This window comes from Nilaparvata lugens, chromosome 3 (genome assembly GCF_014356525.2).
Source record: "Nilaparvata lugens isolate BPH chromosome 3, ASM1435652v1, whole genome shotgun sequence".
Lineage (NCBI taxonomy): Eukaryota > Metazoa > Arthropoda > Insecta > Hemiptera > Delphacidae > Nilaparvata > Nilaparvata lugens.
The window spans coordinates 34,045,808-34,066,112 of NC_052506.1; the positions used below are offsets into that span (position 1 = coordinate 34,045,808).

General features: G+C 33.9%; 1 protein-coding gene across 4 annotated transcripts in view; it reads left to right on the top strand.

Annotated features, from left to right (window-relative positions):
* Positions 1-20,305, top strand: part of LOC111057073 (carboxy-terminal domain RNA polymerase II polypeptide A small phosphatase 1) — a 38,198-nt gene extending 17,893 nt beyond the window's left edge. For 2 of the 4 annotated variants that reach the window (XM_039423588.1, XM_039423587.1), the window contains exons 4-6: positions 78-227; positions 3,780-3,965; positions 13,321-20,305. In XM_039423588.1, coding sequence (XP_039279522.1) covers positions 78-227; positions 3,780-3,965; positions 13,321-13,518 — 534 coding nt within the window. In that variant the 3' untranslated portion in view covers positions 13,519-20,305. Of the gene's footprint in view, positions 1-77; positions 228-3,779; positions 3,966-11,341; positions 12,179-13,320 lie in introns of those variants that run through there. The other 2 variants (XM_022344501.2, XM_039423586.1) reach the window with 2 other exon arrangements.

Consider the following 20,305-nt stretch of genomic DNA (forward strand, 5'->3'; position numbering starts at 1 on the left):
TTATAATAACTTTTCACTTTTAATGATGATTAAATTAAACAATAACAGTTATTAAAATTGAAATGGTATGATTTCAGCCTATCACAAATGCGGATTTTGTTGTGCCAGTGGAAATAGATGGTATTGTGCATCAAGTATACGTGTTGAAGAGGCCATTCGTGGACGTTTTCCTACAACGGATGGGAGAGCTCTATGAGTGCATTCTATTTACGGCCAGCCTTGCCAAGGTACTACTAACATTATTTCTCCATAGATTTTATCTTATATTATTTTCCCTATGAAATTTATTCTCATATTGCCGAAGGTAGGTTATTCTAGCTGCGTTGTGAGGCTCTGGTAACTCATCTCTCAAAGTTGAGTGATTTAAGCGGAGGAGGGGTCACTTATTGCCTCAACTCCGCCTTCACTACTTTATTTCTTGTAAAGTGTAAAAATGAAGACATTTATCTATCTCTCCTTTATCCAAGCTATCGGTTGAGCCAGTATCGTCTCACCTTGCATATTTGACTGGACAGTCGCTTTTGACACAGATATGCAGGCGAAGACGTTAGTGGCTGGCCTATGGTGAAAATGCGATAAGTTACTAGTGATTTAGTGAAGGGATGCAAACCCACATGAGCTTTAGACTTATGCGTAGAGACAAATATTATGAGAGACGAGTGGACCTACAGCTTAAGGTGATTTCCGACTTCCGAACCACCGGAAAAAATACATTTAGAGGAGTCGGCTCTTCAAGTGGTCATCCTTACAACGTGAGCAGCAGACGCATGGATCTTGAGGCTGTGCAAAGGCTAAAAATAAACTTTCTCTTGGTGATATTTTTCAAAGTTTTTCAAATCAAGCTATACAAATGAAAAAGCTTTCTCAGGAAAATTTTTTCCGATCATTACTTTTTGAGATATGAGCGCCTCAAGTTTAAATTTTTGGGACAGAACATCTCAAATTCGGTAAGAGATAGATCCATGAGATTTGGAGGATAGATTCTTCATGGTATTTTTGATCTAGTAGATCAAAAATTTTCTTAAAATATAAATTTTTGAGAAAGTTATTCAATTAACTAAAAATGACCAGAAATAACTTTTAGATGAGTTATTTTTGGCCATTTCTAGTAAATTGAATCACTTTCTCAAAAATCCATAATTTCAGAAAATTTTTGTTTTACTAGATCAACAATTTACCATGAAGAATTTATCCTTCAAACCTCATGGCTTTATCTCTTACCGAATTTGATATGTTCTGTCCCAAAAATGTAAACTTTAGGCGCTCATATCTCAAAAAGTAACGATCGGAAAAAATGTCTTTCCGAGAAAACTTTTTCATACAAAAAGCTTGATGATATACAAATCAAAAAACTTTGAAAAATATCACCAGTAGAAAGTTTATATCTGGCATACAAAATCTTCACCTCAGTCCTCCTGCAAAGAATAAGTGCGTATGTGGAGAATATTATAGGAGAATACCAGTGCGGCTTTAGACCTGGAAGAAGTACCACTGATCAGATATTCAATGTGAGACAGACAATGGAAAAAGTTATGCATTTAACATAGATCTACACATGCTATTTATTGATTATAAGCAAGCATTCGACTCAATAGATAGGAATAAGCTGCTAGATGCACTTGAGAGCTATGGTTTGCCAAAGAAGCTTATAATGCTGACAAAAATGACATTTATGAGAAGTCAAGCTAGGGTTCTAGTGGCAGGAAAGTTGAGCCGAAGTCTTGACATTGTCAAGGGCGTCAGACAGGGAGATGCACTGTCAGCTGTTCTCTTTAACTTGGCTTTGAACAAGGTCATGCGGGAGATGGACCCAAGAGACACAATAATATATAAATCAAAGCAGATTCATGCCTATGCTGACGATATCTTGTTGGTGACCCGGAATCTGGCTACACTTAAGGTGACGTTTTTAAAGATAGAGCAGGAAGGAAAGCCACTAGGACTTGAGGTGAACGAATCTAAGACCAAGTATATGCTAATGTCAAGTGCGCAGGCCCGAAGAAGAAGAAACGAACCAGTTAGGATAGGACAGTTCTTGTTTGAAAATGTGAGCAGTTTCGTTTACCTAGGCACAGAGCTGAATGTAGAAAATAAAATGTCTGAAGAAATAAACAAACGAATAATCAGTGGTAATAGAGCATATTTTGCAAATGTTGAAATAATCAAGTCCAAGCTGATAACGCGTGACACTAAAATAAAACTCTATAAAACAGTAATCAGGCCAGTAGTTACATATGGCAGCGAAGCATGGACATTCACTGTAGCCGATATATCCGCACTTGGAGTCTTTGAAAGGAAAATCATCCGAAGAATTTTTGGACCAGTTCGGCAAGATGAAACATGGAAAATAAGAAGCAACACAGAGATAAACAATATCCTCCAAAACCAGGACATAGTTCGTTTCATCAAATCACGAAGAATCAGCTGGCTGGGACACGTCTGGAGAATGGAGCAGAACAGACTCCAGAGACAACTGCTTGAGGGTGAAATTTTCCAAGTAAGAAGAAGAGGGAGACCCAGGAGAAGGTGGCTGCAGGATGTCGAAGGAGATCTGAATAGAATCGGGATTCGTGGATGGAGAGGGATGGCGAATGACCGGAACGAGTGGAGGCGAGTGACGGAGGAAGCCAAGGCCCACCCAGGGCTGTAGTGCTAAGAAACAACAACAACAAAAACAGAAAGTTTATTTTTAGCCTTTGCACAGCCTTAACCTATCTAATCGATAGCACTATAGCTGATCAGCGCGACCAAAGAGCCAATGGCTTCCCCAATACATACTTGTACATTAGTTAGTTATAAAATACATGAGCTACATAACAGCATGGTAGATTTATGAGAAAGATGTCATAAAATAACCTACACTTGAATAGTAAACGTTGATAGTTTTTGTTGCAATTTTTAACATAGCTTTAATAATAATATCATCGTGTGATCTGGCTGACTCAGCTCTGTTGTCAGAGTCTCAGTTTACACCTCATCAATTAGCTATATTATTCATTATTTATAAAGGCTATAAATAAACAACAATATGACAGTAGTGGGCCTACCACCTCAATTTTTATTGAAATTGTTCTACTGAATACTAAAAAGCTCAAGACTTTTAGAAGAAATGTAACCTATGCTTAATTTTATTCCCTGAAACGCTCCTTTATATCGAATCTATTTTCTAAAAGATATAATTACAAAATCTATGCATTTATTTCTTCTACATTGAATACTATTCTGTTGTAATTATTTTTAATAAATGCAATTTCTCATTAATTTCCATCTGTAATTATTTATCTTCAATATATTAATTGACTAAGGCCCGGTTGCACAAAAGCCGGTTAAAATTCGATCGTGGTTAATTTCACGAGAGCCAATCAGAGAAGGCTTTTATGTAAAGACGGCTTCTCTGATTGGTTCTCGTGGAATTAATCACGATTAAAACTTGACCGACTTTTGTGTAACTGGTATGTATAGTTGAATCTATTGTCCATATTGGACTCTCCATAACAATAAGTTAAAGATGGAATGTGTTTCGCCGGCCAGGATAGCCGAGACGACTAAGGCGTTGCACTCTTCAGTCTGCTAGCGCTACCTGGTCGCGGGTCTGAATCCCCCCCCCCCCCCCGGTAGGCATGGACGTTCGAACCACCCTCGCTTTTTCCATTACCCATGCACAACTAAAACACTCATGTGGGCATCATCTACAATATAAAAAAGTTGGAATAATTATTGTATTTGTATTATTATGTTTTCTTTCATGTTTATTCATCTCATTTAAATGTATTTTTCAGTACGCTGACCCAGTAGCAGACCTGCTGGACAGGTGGGGCGTTTTTAGATCGAGACTTTTTAGAGAATCGTGCGTCTTTCACCGTGGCAACTATGTCAAGGACCTGAACAAACTGGGCAGGGATCTACAGAAAGTTATCATCGTCGATAACTCCCCAGCATCCTACATCTTCCATCCAGACAATGCAGTAAGAATAATCTATTTTCTTCATTGGTCCATTATCAACCTATACAAGCTTCCATTTAAAAATTAATTAAGACATATCTTATTACTCTTCTAATTTTGAATCTATTGAAAATGTTCGGATGTTCCAATCAATCTCACGGTTTCTAAATGCTGTCTAAAATTGGAATTTATGTTCAGTTACAGCCTTTTTTAACCTAGGAACTTCTTGTGAACATCAGCGTACATAAATCTATGTAAATATTTTTGAAGCAACCATGATGCTTAATTCTAGCTCACCTCATCAATCTCGTTCCTTTTTTCTATTATAAGGTATCCGTCTCAGGTATTTATTATTGAATGTATACCCTTGAGGTTTGATCGTTTCTTTCTTGTATGGGAGGCCTACTGAGTTTGCACATTCTCCACCTCTATGTGAAGAAAAGAGGATTGGCCTGTGGGGAATGTTAGATAGATTAATGATTCATTAGAAGTATTAAAACAATACATTAATTATCTAATCATAAAACAGAATCACAAGCTTTCTAATCCGCAATTCGAACTTTGAAAATCCAGAGTTATATTATTTTAATGCATTATTAAGACACTGCCGGAGTCAGCTCTGGTAGTTCATCCCATTAGCCAGGGAAGAGCTAAAAACAGTACAGTTTGAGAAACGAGAGCGCTAGGAGAGAGTTGAATTGAATTGAATCGTTGCTTTTATTAAAAACCTTGGAGGGCGAAGTTAGGGCGCATCCGGCCCTTTCTTATACTTGACCCTCTAGAGTGAGTGAGTGAATAGGAGTGCAAATAAAATCCCCACAAGTTGGCAGATGGCCGAAACCAATTGATTGTTGAAAAGTCTGTCTCGTCTAGAACTATACAACAAGCAACAAGCAAAGAGAACAAAATACTCATTTTATTCTTTTGGAAATTCGTTTGCCTCTGCAAAAAGCAACCAACAAGTCTAGAGCTCAAGTCAGAATCACTTGCAAACACCTCGAAAACAATATGACAATCAAAAGTTTCATGGCTCTGTTATATCGCTTGTATTTTGATAATCATTCAAGATATATTACCGTTTTTTGCTAAAACATATTTGGAAAACCTTCCTCTATAATTGTTGACACTCAACATTAGATGGCCTAATGAATTAATAAAATTTAAAAATTGGAATTGATTAGAATTATACAATTAATTAGAGATCATTATTCATATGAAAAGAAAAAAATCCTACAAGAACGGTTGCTGAAAATCATCGAAAATGTTCTCGAACTGTCAATTCTGTATATCTCCTTCTCTAAATAAGTAGTATAATAGAATAATTATATGAAAACAATAGATCATAACATCTTATAAACTTACGTAGGTACTAATAACGGAATTCCATTTTAACCACAAACATATAAACATATTATAAAGTATAATACATATATAATAATATTATGCATGATAATTATATTATGATTAATTTATGGTTGACATAGGCTCTAGTCTAATGTTGCTAAATAGTGAGAACATAATAATATTAGCATTCGTATACTGCAGGGGTTCTATTGAACTGAAAAACTGCTTGATTTTCATTTTTTTTTTTTTTTGGATGTACGGCAATTTCCTATAATATGATTGCGATGTATTATTACATAAGAAAATTTACAATCCATCCCCGTTTTAAACTTATTTAAAACTTAAGAAGCCACTTTGTAGAAACAACATACACCAAACTTTCGTACGAAATATAAAATAATTCACCCGACGCGAAGAAGTAATGTCTCATTCGCGTAGGGAAAAGAATTAAAAAATTAGGGCCGATTTTATTTATTTATTAATTACATTCCACAATTACAATATCAAATAAATGATTGGGAGAGAATCAACATTGAATGTGTAATAGGAGAATGAGTGACACATAACTTAGCTACATTTGGACTGTTGTATAAATTAGAATTAGAACCGTTTTGGGCGTAAGCCTGTGGTACTCTTCTGAAAGTTGTGTAATTCTGAATGATTGAATAAAATGAATAAAACATGATAAACCAAAACTATTTCTCTCCTTAATTTTGATAAAAGTAGTTTAAATGAGTTTATGAAAACATTTTGTAGAACCAAAACTTGGGCTGTCCTTTTCGCATGGAGGATTGTCTCCAATAATAGACAATAGTCCAGGAATGTTGTCTTTTCACAGGATATTATATCTTTCAGGAAGAATAGCAGTATACCCCTGTCATTCTGCTATTTCCATTGAGGTGTGTTTCACCCTCTTCTATGGTAATGAGCTGATGAATGACTATTTTCTGGTTCCTTCCTCATGACCAGACTTAGAAAAAACTGACTAATGAAATAAGAAGATAGTTATTGCAAGTTTAATTTGGTAACGTTATTTGTTAGTGATTTGAAGAAAAGCTGAAAAAAGTAGAAATATTTATTGCAAATCTGAAGTAGACTACTAAAAAATTGATAAAATATTGTAAGTTGATACTGCAACTGAACAATTTGTTGAATATTCATACTTGAATAGCCTACTAAACTAGAATTTATTTTAAAATACTCATAATTATTATCAGAGTATAAGTATAACATCCAATTTCATTGCTGCCACAAAATAATGAATGGAACCTAAAAACGAGCCAGGAGATAAATGCAATGACCTCATTATATTTTTACGATTGCCAAGTTCAATTAGATTTTGAAAAAAATATCTAGGTACAGTGAATGGTTTGTAATAAATTGTTCGAAAATGGATCAAGAAATCAACAACTATAAAAATGATCCTACATATTATTATAAGACTTGGTTGTTTTTCTTTTATTCCTACAAAGTTACTTTCTAACTCTTTCTACCTCTCACTTTATAAGAGAATACACAATACTTGGGAGTCAAATATAAATAACTTAGCCAACAAGAGAAAGTAATACAGAAAAATATGAAGACTAATTTTGTATAATTATCCTCACCTTTCTGGGAATATTGACAAACCTAAACTCTTGATTGTCCTTTTTCGTAGAGGAATGCTACTACTATAACATAGTAGTGCTACTACTATTATAGAGAATAGTGGAAGAATATCTTTTCCTCTGCTGTCTGGCATCCCGCTATTCAAGGGATGGTTAGGCTATATATTTAGGGAGTGCAATCAATATACCTGTATCGGACTACTCTTCACTAGGGCGATCTCTCGCACAAGTGGTGAACTTATAGAAAAGAAGTACATTGGATTTTGTTAATATTTTAAATACTTAATTCTACTGACATTTCCAATTTAGATATCAATAGAACAACTCAGATATGAGAATACGCTTGCAAGCCAAGGGTAGCTATCATATGCATGAAATAATTGTCAATGTTGAATACATTAATACAGGCGACATAGGCCTTCATGATTTGAATGTCAAGTTAGACATCAATAGAACAACTCAGATATGAGAATACGCTTGCAAGCCAAGGTAGCTATCATATGCAATGAATAATTGTCAATGTTGAATACATTAATACAGGCGACATAGGCCTTCAATGATTTGAATGTCAAGTTAGACATCAATAGAACAACTCAGATATGAGAATACGCTTGCAAGCCAAGGGTAGCTATCAAATACAATGAAATAATTGTCAATGTTGAATACATTAATACAGGCGACATAGGCCTTCAATAATTTGAATGTCAAGTTAGACATCAATAGAACAACTCAGATATGAGAATACGCTTGCAAGCCAAGGGTAGCTATCAAAATTGAATGTCTCGGTCGACATTAATACAATAATTTAGATATGAAAATACGCTTGTGAGCCAAGGGTAGCTATCAAAATTGAATGTCTCGGTCGACATTAATACAATAATTTAGATATGAAAATACGCTTGTGAGCCAAGGGTAGCTATCAAAATTGAATGTAATACATATTAAAATCTTGAAATAACGTAGGACAGTGCTCTCAATGAGACATACACTGTAACATATTGAATTCATGAACATAGGCTTGAATGCCGAATAAGTACGGACAATTAAATGTTTTTAATTGCCGTAAAAGCTGAATGATAGCTACAAAAATAATATGAATGCACATTAAAATGTTTGAATTAGAAATAGAGAACAACGTGGTCCAGTTTCGACACGCTGTTAGTATTTTCATGAACAATTATGCAATACATGAGTAAAAAATGAAAATTGAATAAAACGATTTATGTAACCTGAATTAAATTTTTGAGGAAGAGATGCAGCCAGGCAGATAGGCAAGGAATCCACGGTACCCCAAGGAACAGGACGTTCAGCAAGCGACGATATGATGGCCACGTGATGACAAGAATGGAAGCGTCCAACACAGTAGGCAATTCCCCCAGTGGGAATGTGAACAGGAACATGTAGAATTCCAAACAAATAACTCGAATTCCAAGTTGTGGAATTTTTAGATTGATTTCCAAACGGTAGAGATGATGAAATTGAAAGTTTGAGTTTCAAATGGCGAAGCCATGTTGTTAGAAGAATGGCGATAGACGCTAACACAATACTATGGAACTTTGACAAAGTTTATCAACGTAAATACACGAAGAAATTGATAAATAATTGAATCACAGTTGATGAATACATTTGAAGAATTAATTTGAAGGAATAATTCACATTTAAAACGAACAGTAAACCAGATGAATTTGGATGAAGAAAAGTAGACCAGGAGCGAATGTGCACTCACCGACTAGATGTGATCGAAAGACAAGGAAACAAGCTAACGCCTTAGCAACAAAAGGGACAAGCCGGAAACGCCAGACACGTAGGCAAACGTTCGCAAACGTTTGATGAAAAAGTAGCAAATATCTAGAAAGTAAGATGCCTAAAAGACGAAATAAATTCCAAAAAATTGAATAATACAAATATTAAAATTGAAACGACGAATAATATTAGAAAACAATCTTGAGTATGACAGTGACGTGTAACCGTGACTGTGACGTCACCGGACAGTGCAAACGGACAAAATGACGTCTACGTAGTAACGGAACGAGTATCGAAGTGGACCTGTTCCAATAAATGCTTTGTCAGATTTTACAGGTGCTATGTTCTATTTTCGATGTAAGGTAAAGAAATAGTCTACAATCTTGCTATCTATAACCTTTATCTGTCGTGAGTAGAGAAGGAACCTGATTATTTATCTTTCTTTTCAGTGGTTTAGCCATAGTTTAGTATGTTGTTACTTATCTTTGTTGGTATCAGGGGAAAATAATTCACTCCAGAGTTTCTATTGAACTCAAAAACTGCTTGATTTTCATTTTTTTTTTTTTTGGATTTACGGCAATTTCCTATAATATGATTGCGATGTATTATTACATAAGAAAATTTACAATCCATCCCCGTTTTAAACTTATTTAAAACTTAAGAAGCCACTTTGTAGAAACAACATACACCAAACTTTCGTACGAAATATAAAATAATTTACACGACGCGAAGAAGTAATGTCGCATTCGCGTAGGGAAAAGAATTAAAAAATTAGGGCCGATTTTATTTATTTATTAATTACATTCCACAATTACAATATCAAATAAATGATTGGGAGAGAATCAACATGATAAACCAAACTGACTTGGGCTGTCCTTTTCGCATAGAGGATTGTCTCCAATAATAGACAATAGTCCAGGAATGTTGTCTTTTCACCGGATATATATCTTTCAGGAAGAATAGCAGTATACCCCTGTCATTCTGCTATTTCCATTGAGGTGTGTTTCACCCTCTTCTACTATGGTAATGAGCTGATGAATGACTATTTTCTGGTTCCTTCCTCATGACCAGACTTAGAAAAAACTGACTAATGAAATAAGAAGATAGTTATTGCAAGTTTAATTTGGTAACGTTATTTGTTAGTGATTTGAAGAAAAGCTGAAAAAATTAGAAAATATTTATTGCAAATCTGAAGTAGACTACTAAAAAATTGATAAATATTGTAAGTTGATACTGCAACTGAACAATTTGTTGAATATTCATACTTGAATAGCCTACTAAACTAGAATTTATTTTAAAATACTCATAATTATTATCAGAGTATAAGTATAACATCCAATTTCATTGCTGCCACAAAATAATGAATGGAACCTAAAAACGAGCCAGGAAATATAATGCAACCTCATTATATTTTTACGATTGCCAAGTTCAATTAGATTTTGAAAAAAATATATAGGTACAGTGAATGGTTTGTAATAAATTGTTCGAAAATGGATCAAGAAATCAACAACTATAAAAATGATCCTACATATTATTATAAGACTTGGTTGTTTTTCTTTTATTCCTACAAAGTTACTTTCTAACTCTTTCTACCTCTCACTTTATAAGAGAATACACAATACTTGGGAGTCAAATATAAATAACTTAGCCAACAAGAGAAAGTAATACAGAAAAATATGAAGACTAATTTTGTATAATTATCCTCACCTTTCTGGGAATATTGACAAACCTAAACTCTTGATTGTCCTTTTTCGTAGAGGAATGCTACTACTATAACATAGTAGTGCTACTACTATTATAAAGAATAGTGGAAGAATGTCTTTTCCTCTGCTGTCTGGCATCCCGCTATTCAAGGGATGGTTAGGCTATATATTCAGGGAGTGCAATCAATATACCTGTATCGGACTACTCTTCACTTGGGCGATCTCTCGCACAAGTGGTGAACTTATAGAAAAGAAGTACATTGGATTTTGTTAATATTTTAAATACTTAATTCTACTGACATTTCCAATTTAGATATCAATTCTTTTTATTACATTTTTGACTGTCGAAGAATTGATCTCTAATTCCCTTTTTGTTTATGACCCAGCAACTCACAGTTTATGAAATAAAATGTGTCAATTTGGCTATGTTTCTTAAGGGAAATTGAAATTTCTTCCAAGGAGTAAACCATTGGTTGAAAGATTTAAATGCCTAATATACATGTATGTTTTATTCGTTTATTCATTGTAACTGTTACAATATTCTTTTATACAAGCCTTCTTTAAGCAGATGAAAACATTTTTCCAGAAATCCCCATATATAAGCGCCGCGCGGTTCATTCTTCACCAAAGCTAGTTCCGGCGCCCTCTTAAGAACTAATCAACTCAACCTCTTCTTTCACCATTCTTATAATGGAAATATTGCCTTGATATGTTAGTCTTTTTAAAATGATGTACAGTACTAAATCATCCTCCTGCTCTTTCCGATTGCTATAAGAACACATCTAATTAATTTCTGTCGCTCAGGTCTCATAATTCTCTCTGATCAATAATTTTCGTATGACATTCAACATGGCGAAAAATATTCATATAATCTGAGAATATGTCATTTCACTTTCATTACTATCTTTCCCCAAATTATTATTGATCATAGATTATTTATGAATGATATGCTTGTAGTAATGTTGGTGTAGGACAATTACATAGAATGGATTGTGTTTCAGGTGCCTGTTACTTCGTGGTTTGACGACATGACTGACTCGGAAATGCTCGATCTGATTCCGTTCTTCGAGCGCCTGAGCAAAGTGGATAATGTGTATAGTGTGCTGTGCAACTCGAACCACCCCTACAACACGCCTCAGGGCCCCCCGCAGCAGGGGGGTGGAGGAGGCCAAGGCCAGGGGGGCGGCTCCCCCTCATAGCCCCAACTAATCCCCCTCCCCCATCCACCACCCCCATCCCCCCCGTCAAGTGCCAATATTGCCTTCTACTACTACGACTCTACTGTTTCTATCGTAATTATATACGTATATATTTAAAATATATATTGATATTTTCCCAATCGGTGGGTGTGTGTTGTGTGAATGAGTGTAGCGAACGAACGAGTGTTGTGTGCGTGTGTGTGTATGTGTTGGTGACCAATCACTTTTTTCGTAGACTGGCCACTCAAGTTGTCTCTGATTTTGGACATGTCAGCCTACATTCGAATGAATGAAACTTGTGTATTTGGACAGTTTCAGAAACTGCGCTTTTCTCAGCTGTTCCAATGCGCAAGTTTCATTAATTTGAGTATTATGCTGTGTTGCATCAACCCCTGGGTTACATTCAGTCTTATTGGATCAAACCTACTTGACTTACTGCTAATCCGCGATCAAAATTGACTCGGTTGATGCAACCCAGTATGAAAGTCTTTCATTATACGCTCAAGCTACGGTTTCAAAAACTAACCGACATTTACAAAAACATTTTTTCCGCTTTGTAATTGCCAATTTCAATGTTAGTTGTTGGGTGGAAATCGGACATAATTATACTAAACTTTGCAAATTTCTTTCTATCAATGTTACTTTCTAACTCTTTCTACCTCTCACTTTATAAGAGAATACACAATACTTGGGAGTCAAATATAAATAACTTAGCCAACAAGAGAAAGTAATACAGAAAAATATGAAGACTAATTTTGTATAATTATCCTCACCTTTCTGGGAATATTGACAAACCTAAACTCTTGATTGTCCTTTTTCGTAGAGGAATGCTACTACTATAACATAGTAGTGCTACTACTATTATAAAGAATAGTGGAAGAATGTCTTTTCCTCTGCTGTCTGGCATCCCGCTATTCAAGGGATGGTTAGGCTATATATTTAGGGAGTGCAATCAATATACCTGTATCGGACTACTCTTCACTTGGGCGATCTCTCGCACAAGTGGTGAACTTATAGAAAAGAAGTACATTGGATTTTGTTAATATTTTAAATAGGTACTTAATTCTACTGACATTTCCAATTTAGATATCAATTCTCTTTATTACATCTTTGACTGTCGAAGAATTGATCTCTAATTCCCTTTTTGTTTATGACCCAGCAACTCACAGTTTATGAAATAAAATGTGTCAATTTGGCTCTGTTTCTTAAGGGAAATTGAAATTTTACTTAATAAATCTAGGAGTAAACCATTGGTTGAAAGATTTAAATGCCTAATATACATGTATGTTTTATTCGTTTATTCATTGTAACTGTTACAATATTCTTTTATACAAGCCTTCTTTAAGCAGATGAAAACATTTTTCCAGAAATCCCCATATATAAGCGCCGCGCGGTTCATTCTTCACCAAAGCTAGTTCCGGCGCCCTCTTAAGAACTAATCAACTCAACCTCTTCTTTCACCATTCTTATAATGGAAATATTGCCATGATATGTTAGTCTTTTTAAAATGATGTACAGTACTAATCATCCTCCTGCTCTTTCCGATTGCTATAAGAACACATCTAATTAATTTCTGTCGCTCAGGTCTCATAATTCTCTCTGATCAATAATTTTCGTATGACATTCAACATGGCGAAAAATATTCATATAATCTGAGAATATGTCATTTCACTTTCATTACTATCTTTCCCCAAATTATTATTGATCATAGATTATTTATGAATGATATGCTTGTAGTAATGTTGGTGTAGGACAATTATATAGAATGGATTATGTTTCAGGTGCCTGTTACTTCGTGGTTTGACGACATGACTGACTCGGAAATGCTCGATCTGATTCCGTTCTTCGAGCGTCTGAGCAAAGTGGATAATGTGTATAGTGTGCTGTGCAACTCGAACCACCCCTACAACACGCCTCAGGGCCCCCCGCAGCAGGGGGGTGGAGGAGGCCAAGGCCAGGGGGGCGGCGCCCCCTCATAGCCCCAACTAATCCCCCTCCCCCATCCACCACCCCCATCCCCCCCGTCAAGTGCCAATATTGCCTTCTACTACTACGACTCTACTGTTTCTATCGTAATTATATACGTATATATTTAAAATATATATTGATATTTTCCCAATCGGTGGGTGTGTGTTGTGTGAATGAGTGTAGCGAACGAACGAGTGTTGTGTGCGTGTGTGTGTATGTGTTGGTGACCAATCACTTTTTTCGTAGACTGGCCACTCAAGTTGTCTCTGATTTTGGACATGTCAGCCTACATTCGAATGAATGAAACTTGTGTATTTGGACAGTTTCAGAAACTGCGCTTTTCTCAGCTGTTCCAATGCGCAAGTTTCATTAATTTGAGTATTATGCTGTGTTGCATCAACCCCTGGGTTACATTCAGTCTTATTGGATCAAACCTACTTGACTTACTGCTAATTGCGATCAAAATTGACTCGGTTGATGCAACCCAGTATGAAAGTCTTTCATTATACGCTCAAGCTACGGTTTCAAAAACTAACCGACATTTACAAAAACATTTTTTCCGCTTTGTAATTGCCAATTTCAATGTTAGTTGTTGGGTGGAAATCGGACATAATTATACTAAACTTTGCAAATTTCTTTCTATCAATGTCCATTCTCCATCCATGAATTGATAAACTTGTAGTGGAAAAGGAAGAAAAGTTCAATTGAATTATATTAGCTTTCAATCTTAATTTATTATTGGCTATAATATCAAATGGAATTGCAATGGAAAAATTACATTTTTTATTTTTCTTATATTTTTTATCTCGTAATTGACTATTGTTTCGACTGTTGAGAACAAAGAAAATTGTAATATTTCTGGCATTTTTCATCTTGATTTTTCAACAGAAATGTCATTTCCGTTTGCCGATTTATTAGATGTAATAAAAAAATATCATTCACTGGGTATAGTCTTCAGACTAGTAGATGTCGCTAAAAAAGAAAAATTGATATGATCGTAAAAACTTTGAATTTTACTTTTTCACCTTTATGGTAAAAATTTGAGGTGAACAAATTGTTTTGAGTTTCACTCTAGCGTGTTCTTTGGAACCGTAGTTTGAGCTACGTTATTGACCTCTGAGTTTCATTTTGGTATTTCGTAGTTTAGTATTTTGTTGTTGATGTCTGGCAGCATCACCTAACCAATCAGCCAACTATTAAAAAGGCCATTGATAATTAATCAATAAGCATTGATGTTGAAGTATTTATATAAGTGACATATAGTCCGTGCAAACCTTAGTTGCAGCATGGAGGTTCATGGCCAATGTTATCTCAATATATCAATAGGAGCACACTGATGCCGTTTTTATGCTGATTATGTCAGATCTGCGAATAAGTCAGATCTGCACCCTCTTCTTCGCTCTTCTCATGCACAATTATTCCACAGGCTCTCTGGATTCCGTGAAATGTGGCAGCGCTGTACGCTAAGAGCAATGCTTCAAACTGAGGTTTGCACAGACTATAGACGATTTGATTTCTAAAAATTGGTTTGAGTCTCTCATGAGACTCATTTTATTTAATCTGATCATATTCACGGATTAAAAAGTTTGAATGATGCGTAGATTCCATTGGGGAGTAAAGAATCTTAAGATCACGTTCAAAGCTAATATACAACATCAGTGTATATTGTAGATCTCCATTATTCACATTGGTACACTGAGTCAACATTAATGCTTCTCATTGAATGAAGTAAAATTGAGAACTTATATTTACACCCCAAGTTTACATTGAAATGTTAATACATATTATTTAATTTACATTGATTGTTGTAAACTATGAAAGGTGTTTATAGTTTAGGTGGTGCTTCGTATGGCAACTGGTGTAACCAACACGACACATAGTTATGATTATTGATAATTAATTATTTCGGCATATCCTTGAAAAAATACGATTGTAGCCTAACTAGAACTTGTATAAATTATTGACTGAGCTGTTACAGTTCTGCGTATCAGTTATATTATTCAAAAAATGGTATTTTATTTAGAAAACGCTTCTTAGTTTGTTGCTTATGACTTTTAAGTTTCACTTTCCGCTTTTTAAAATCTCATACTTGTGGCTCATTTCGACTCGTTGGCTTTCTTTCGTTTATCCATCTTCCAGTGTCAGTATTTTTGTTGTGTGTTTGTTTTAGTGCCATATTTCAAGATAATATGTAAATTGGTGGCCTTATTGAAAAACTGAACTGTTTTTTGTAGATTAGTGACGAATGGAAGAAGTTGTATTAGAAATATGTGTTGTTTTAGAATCGTCATAATCATGATTGACCATGTAATTGTGGTGTAAAGTATGATAGATAATATTATTATAGTCCACAACATTTTATGTATGTTTGAAAGGGTGGGCGATCAAGTGAAACTTTATCATGAAGCATAAAATAAAACTCTCTAGTGCTGTTTTTATACTTTTAACTCTTGCAATTTCTTACATCACATTCTTTGCTTTCATTTTGATTCTGTTATGAATGAACGAACTTGATAAGGTTTACTAGGAAAATCATGTCAAAAAGGTGCTTTGACATTCTAGCACACAATAACGCACTTTTGGGCGCAATTTTTAATGTTTAGAATGATGTAGGGTGTTCTCTCAAAAATGAACAATATTATTTTATTCTATCGAAGGTTTCAAAATTCTTTCATCAGAAATATCCAACTTGAATGTTCAAATTACCATTATTATAGAATATTAAAATCGGTTTGGTTTCAAATTGCGTGTTTGTCATGTTCAATCACGTTTCTCCCCACGATTAGTTTGAAAGACCAGGTAATTTTTCGACAGTCTGAAAAATCCCAAAAATATTGAAAAATCGTTTTTATTCTCATTACAAGTTATAATTTACATATAATTGCAATTTAAAATTATCATTTTCCAGTGTCTCTTGAATAATCAACTTTCAAGCACAAATTAGAATATTGATTAGAGCTATTACAAAATAGGTCCAAAGTTACCATTGTAAACGTCTTTATGATGCTTGTTCTGTTACTGATTTACTCTATACTTGTGGGTTTTCTAAGTCTAATGAATGAGGTTTCTCAATAAATTATCAACCAATTGCAGCTGAAAAATGTAATCCACATTTGCTTAATTTCAAACTACAAAACCTTTCTTGATTTTAAACATGAAAAATTTCATAATTTTATAATATTTTTTTGGCTTTCTCTAAATTAGACAAGATTGTGCGCTCAATTTCATGCACAATTATTAGTTTATACCGCTTTAAATGCTTATAATTGGCTGGTTAGTTCTAGCTGCTGGGAGAAGACGTGTTTTGGGCAATATCTATTGTTTTCTCCCTATCATAATTGTATGAATAAATGAATAAAATATTGAATTGGGGAGAAAAACCTCTTGTTGATCAAGTTCAAATAACTGTGTACTTGAGTAATTGGTTATAGTGTGTACGTTGTTTAAATGCTAGCTGTTCTATAAATGTTCAAACTTGCAAACCTTAATCAAAATTTTTAAAAAACATGTAGGCCTACTGTATTTGCTGTTCTGATGCATTTCACTCCTATATTAACTTGAAAATCCAATCCACTTGAGTCTTCAACCTCATTTACCCCTTATCAAATAATAATACATTTTATTTTTGTTATCTTGCAAACTTTACAGTTCAGGAATAGATCGATTAAATTACTTCCGATTTTTACTACCAAGTTGCAAAATTCATCTAAAGGCGGCTTCACACGCAACGGCTAATCCGAAGGCATTCCTCAAGGTGCCTGGCCTTGAGGATTAGCTCAGCATGTGGATGAAGAAACCTGTGGCGATCCACACATTGACATTTCTGAGAGGCAGAGAGCCTTGTCTTGAGGCATGACTTCAGATTTACTGTTAGGTGTTGAGCAGCCTTTCAAAGATGTTAGAAATTTTCCGAATTTTGGTAACAGAAAATCAGTTTCCTATGATTTTGCAAACTTTATATATTATATATAATACGCCACTTATGAGTTCAGTACTAATAAAGTACTAGGAATATGAGGAATCCCGGCTTTCCTCAGCTTCTATGGGATTGAAATGTTCCTTCCTTGGACACTGCTCTGATTTTTACTGTTTCTTATCATTCCGACTCGTACTCTACAATCATTCAACAAATTTTTGCAAAATACAACTATTAAATAAACCTCTGTGCCGTTTAATGCTATCTAACTCCGAAATATTGTACTGTTGTTGTAAATTCCTTGTATTTATCCTTCATCTAAGAAATTGATATTGTGGTTGATGTGACTCGATAGACCGACATTTGAATTAAAAATAGAAACGTAACATGCTTCAAAAGAATTGTACATGTATATAAATATATTTTTCTAATGACTTGAATAATCGTTGTATAATAGACATTGTTTCATGATTATTTTCTTCATATTATATATTGTGTAACGAAAAAGTGTATAAATGAAAGTTTTATACTGTAATATAATATTATATATATATATAAATTTATAACAAGTATATTTTTCATAACTAACTAGATATTTTATTGTAATTTAGTTACTTAGTTCATTTATATCCATATCCTTAGGTTATTATCGTTATTTTAATCGATGGAGCTCTACTTATTATATTGTTTATAGTAATGAGGCTTAAATACTGTACAGATACATTCTAATAGTTGTTTGAAATGTGTTCAGGAGAAAACGCATTGAAATGAATAAATATTCATTAACTCATAAATGAATATTAACTCATTGAGCATCAAGTAATGAGTAATTTTATGATGAATGTCTTCCAGTCATTAATGCATCGTAGTGCTGCTCCATCATTATCTTGTATCGGTTCGAATAAAATTATTATTGTGATTTATTTAAATGCATATTTTTAAACCGGTTTAAAAAACATACATTATTGAAAAATCTTTTCAAAGTTTGAATAATTAATTTTCCATGAAGGACAGGTTCCAAGTACATTGTTCATAACAATCTTGTTTTGGAGAAATATAGTCCTAAATCCTGTAAAAATGTGCAGCTGTACTGTTGGCTATAGTGACGTCCACTTTATAGTGGCAGCATTTGATTAACATTGGTTTTGACATTTTTGCCCATCATTAGACAAGCAGATAGCGCTATCCTATTATAGATCCAGTTCGTTTTTAACAATATAGAAATATAATTTATTAACAGAATATTTAATCTCAATTATGGATATTTATTATGAAATCATAGAAAACTATATTTTCTTGATGAATAAAATATAATTGTTTATTTATAACAAAAATTAACTGTTGATATCACATCATATATAAAAGTATTAGCTTTCTTCTATAGAGGCAGTGGCAGGGCAGAGAATCGGCAATGCTGTTCCCTATATTTACCACTGTCATTATAACGTGGACCTCACTATAGATTATTATTTTTTCATAGAAAGATTTAATTTATTTATTGAGTTATAAAACTTGACATTTGAATGAAAAGGAGCGACAGCTTTTTAGTCGAAAACTGCTTCCTTAGCAAAATTTCGAGCAGAGTTAAATTCTTTATTTTATGTCTACTTCAAAATTCTTCAATTGATTTCTAGTCTTCTAGACATTTTCAGAATCTTTTGTACTAGTTATTCTTCAAGTTCCTATTGCTTGCGATGTTGACAATGAACTTTAAATATTTTTGCGATTTTATTACTTTTGAACATTTTTGATGAAGGTATAATTTCTTTATAATTGTATATATTTTGATAGAAAAATTACTTAAATTTTATATGAAAGTAAGGGGACCCAGATCACAGAGAAGGAAATTTCAATGTTATCAATAATGTATTGATAATGTGACTTAGGCCTACTTTCATATTAAGTAAAGTGTTTTACATAGGAGTGAAAAACTTACATGAAATTAAATATTTTGAAGATTTACTGGTTATTCGCTGTGTTCGATATAAATTCGATAATCGTCAGACTTCTATACTTCGCCAATTTGAATAAATATTTTAAACTGCAAATCAAAATTATCTGATTTTATAGTATTTTTTTTTTAAATTGACGGTTTCTGATTTTAATCAAATCCAAGGCATCTTATGTTCTATCCAATTCGATGTGCGCTGAAATCAAAAATACTTTGTAATATCAAGTGAAATATGAATCAGCATTTTTTAACCTAGGAAATAATTTTATGTCATATATTTCAAGGTATACATAGCATTTATTGAATCAACATCACTACCTAACTTCATCATTTCCATTATTGAGCTACTATTAAAAAAAATCAAATTGATTGAACAAAGTTTCACTAATTTTTCTTGTTTTATTGAATAATAAATTTGTCATAATCAGTTCAGATGTCTTGTTGACTTGATAGCTATTCAATTGTGACAATAGAGGGCTTGACTTGCAACAATCTGTTGAGGTTTTATGTTGAGCCGGCTCCACACTCAGATTTGTTCATCCTCGATCGATGATAGGATTCTCATGGAGGCCTCATTCAGGCAGGCTTCAGATCTTCCGTTACGGGTGGGCCATCTATAAAATAATCAAGGTGGGGTCTCCGAACTTTGATTTGAAGTCAACTTGATTGAAGCTTTTGCAACATCGGTCTTTCAACAGACTATCTTTCTCTACTATAAATTTAAATCTTCTGTTGAACTATATTGTACTATTTTAAAATTATCATACTAAACAGACCGATAACTGTGTTACTTGATTGATTTAAGTTTTTCCTTATAATTTGTGGATACTTAACACAGTGTACTTCCTTTTTATGTAAGATATTTAACACAACCTTTGTTGTATGTTTTCACTGGTTGCTCATTAATAAAAATACTCATTTGAATATTTTA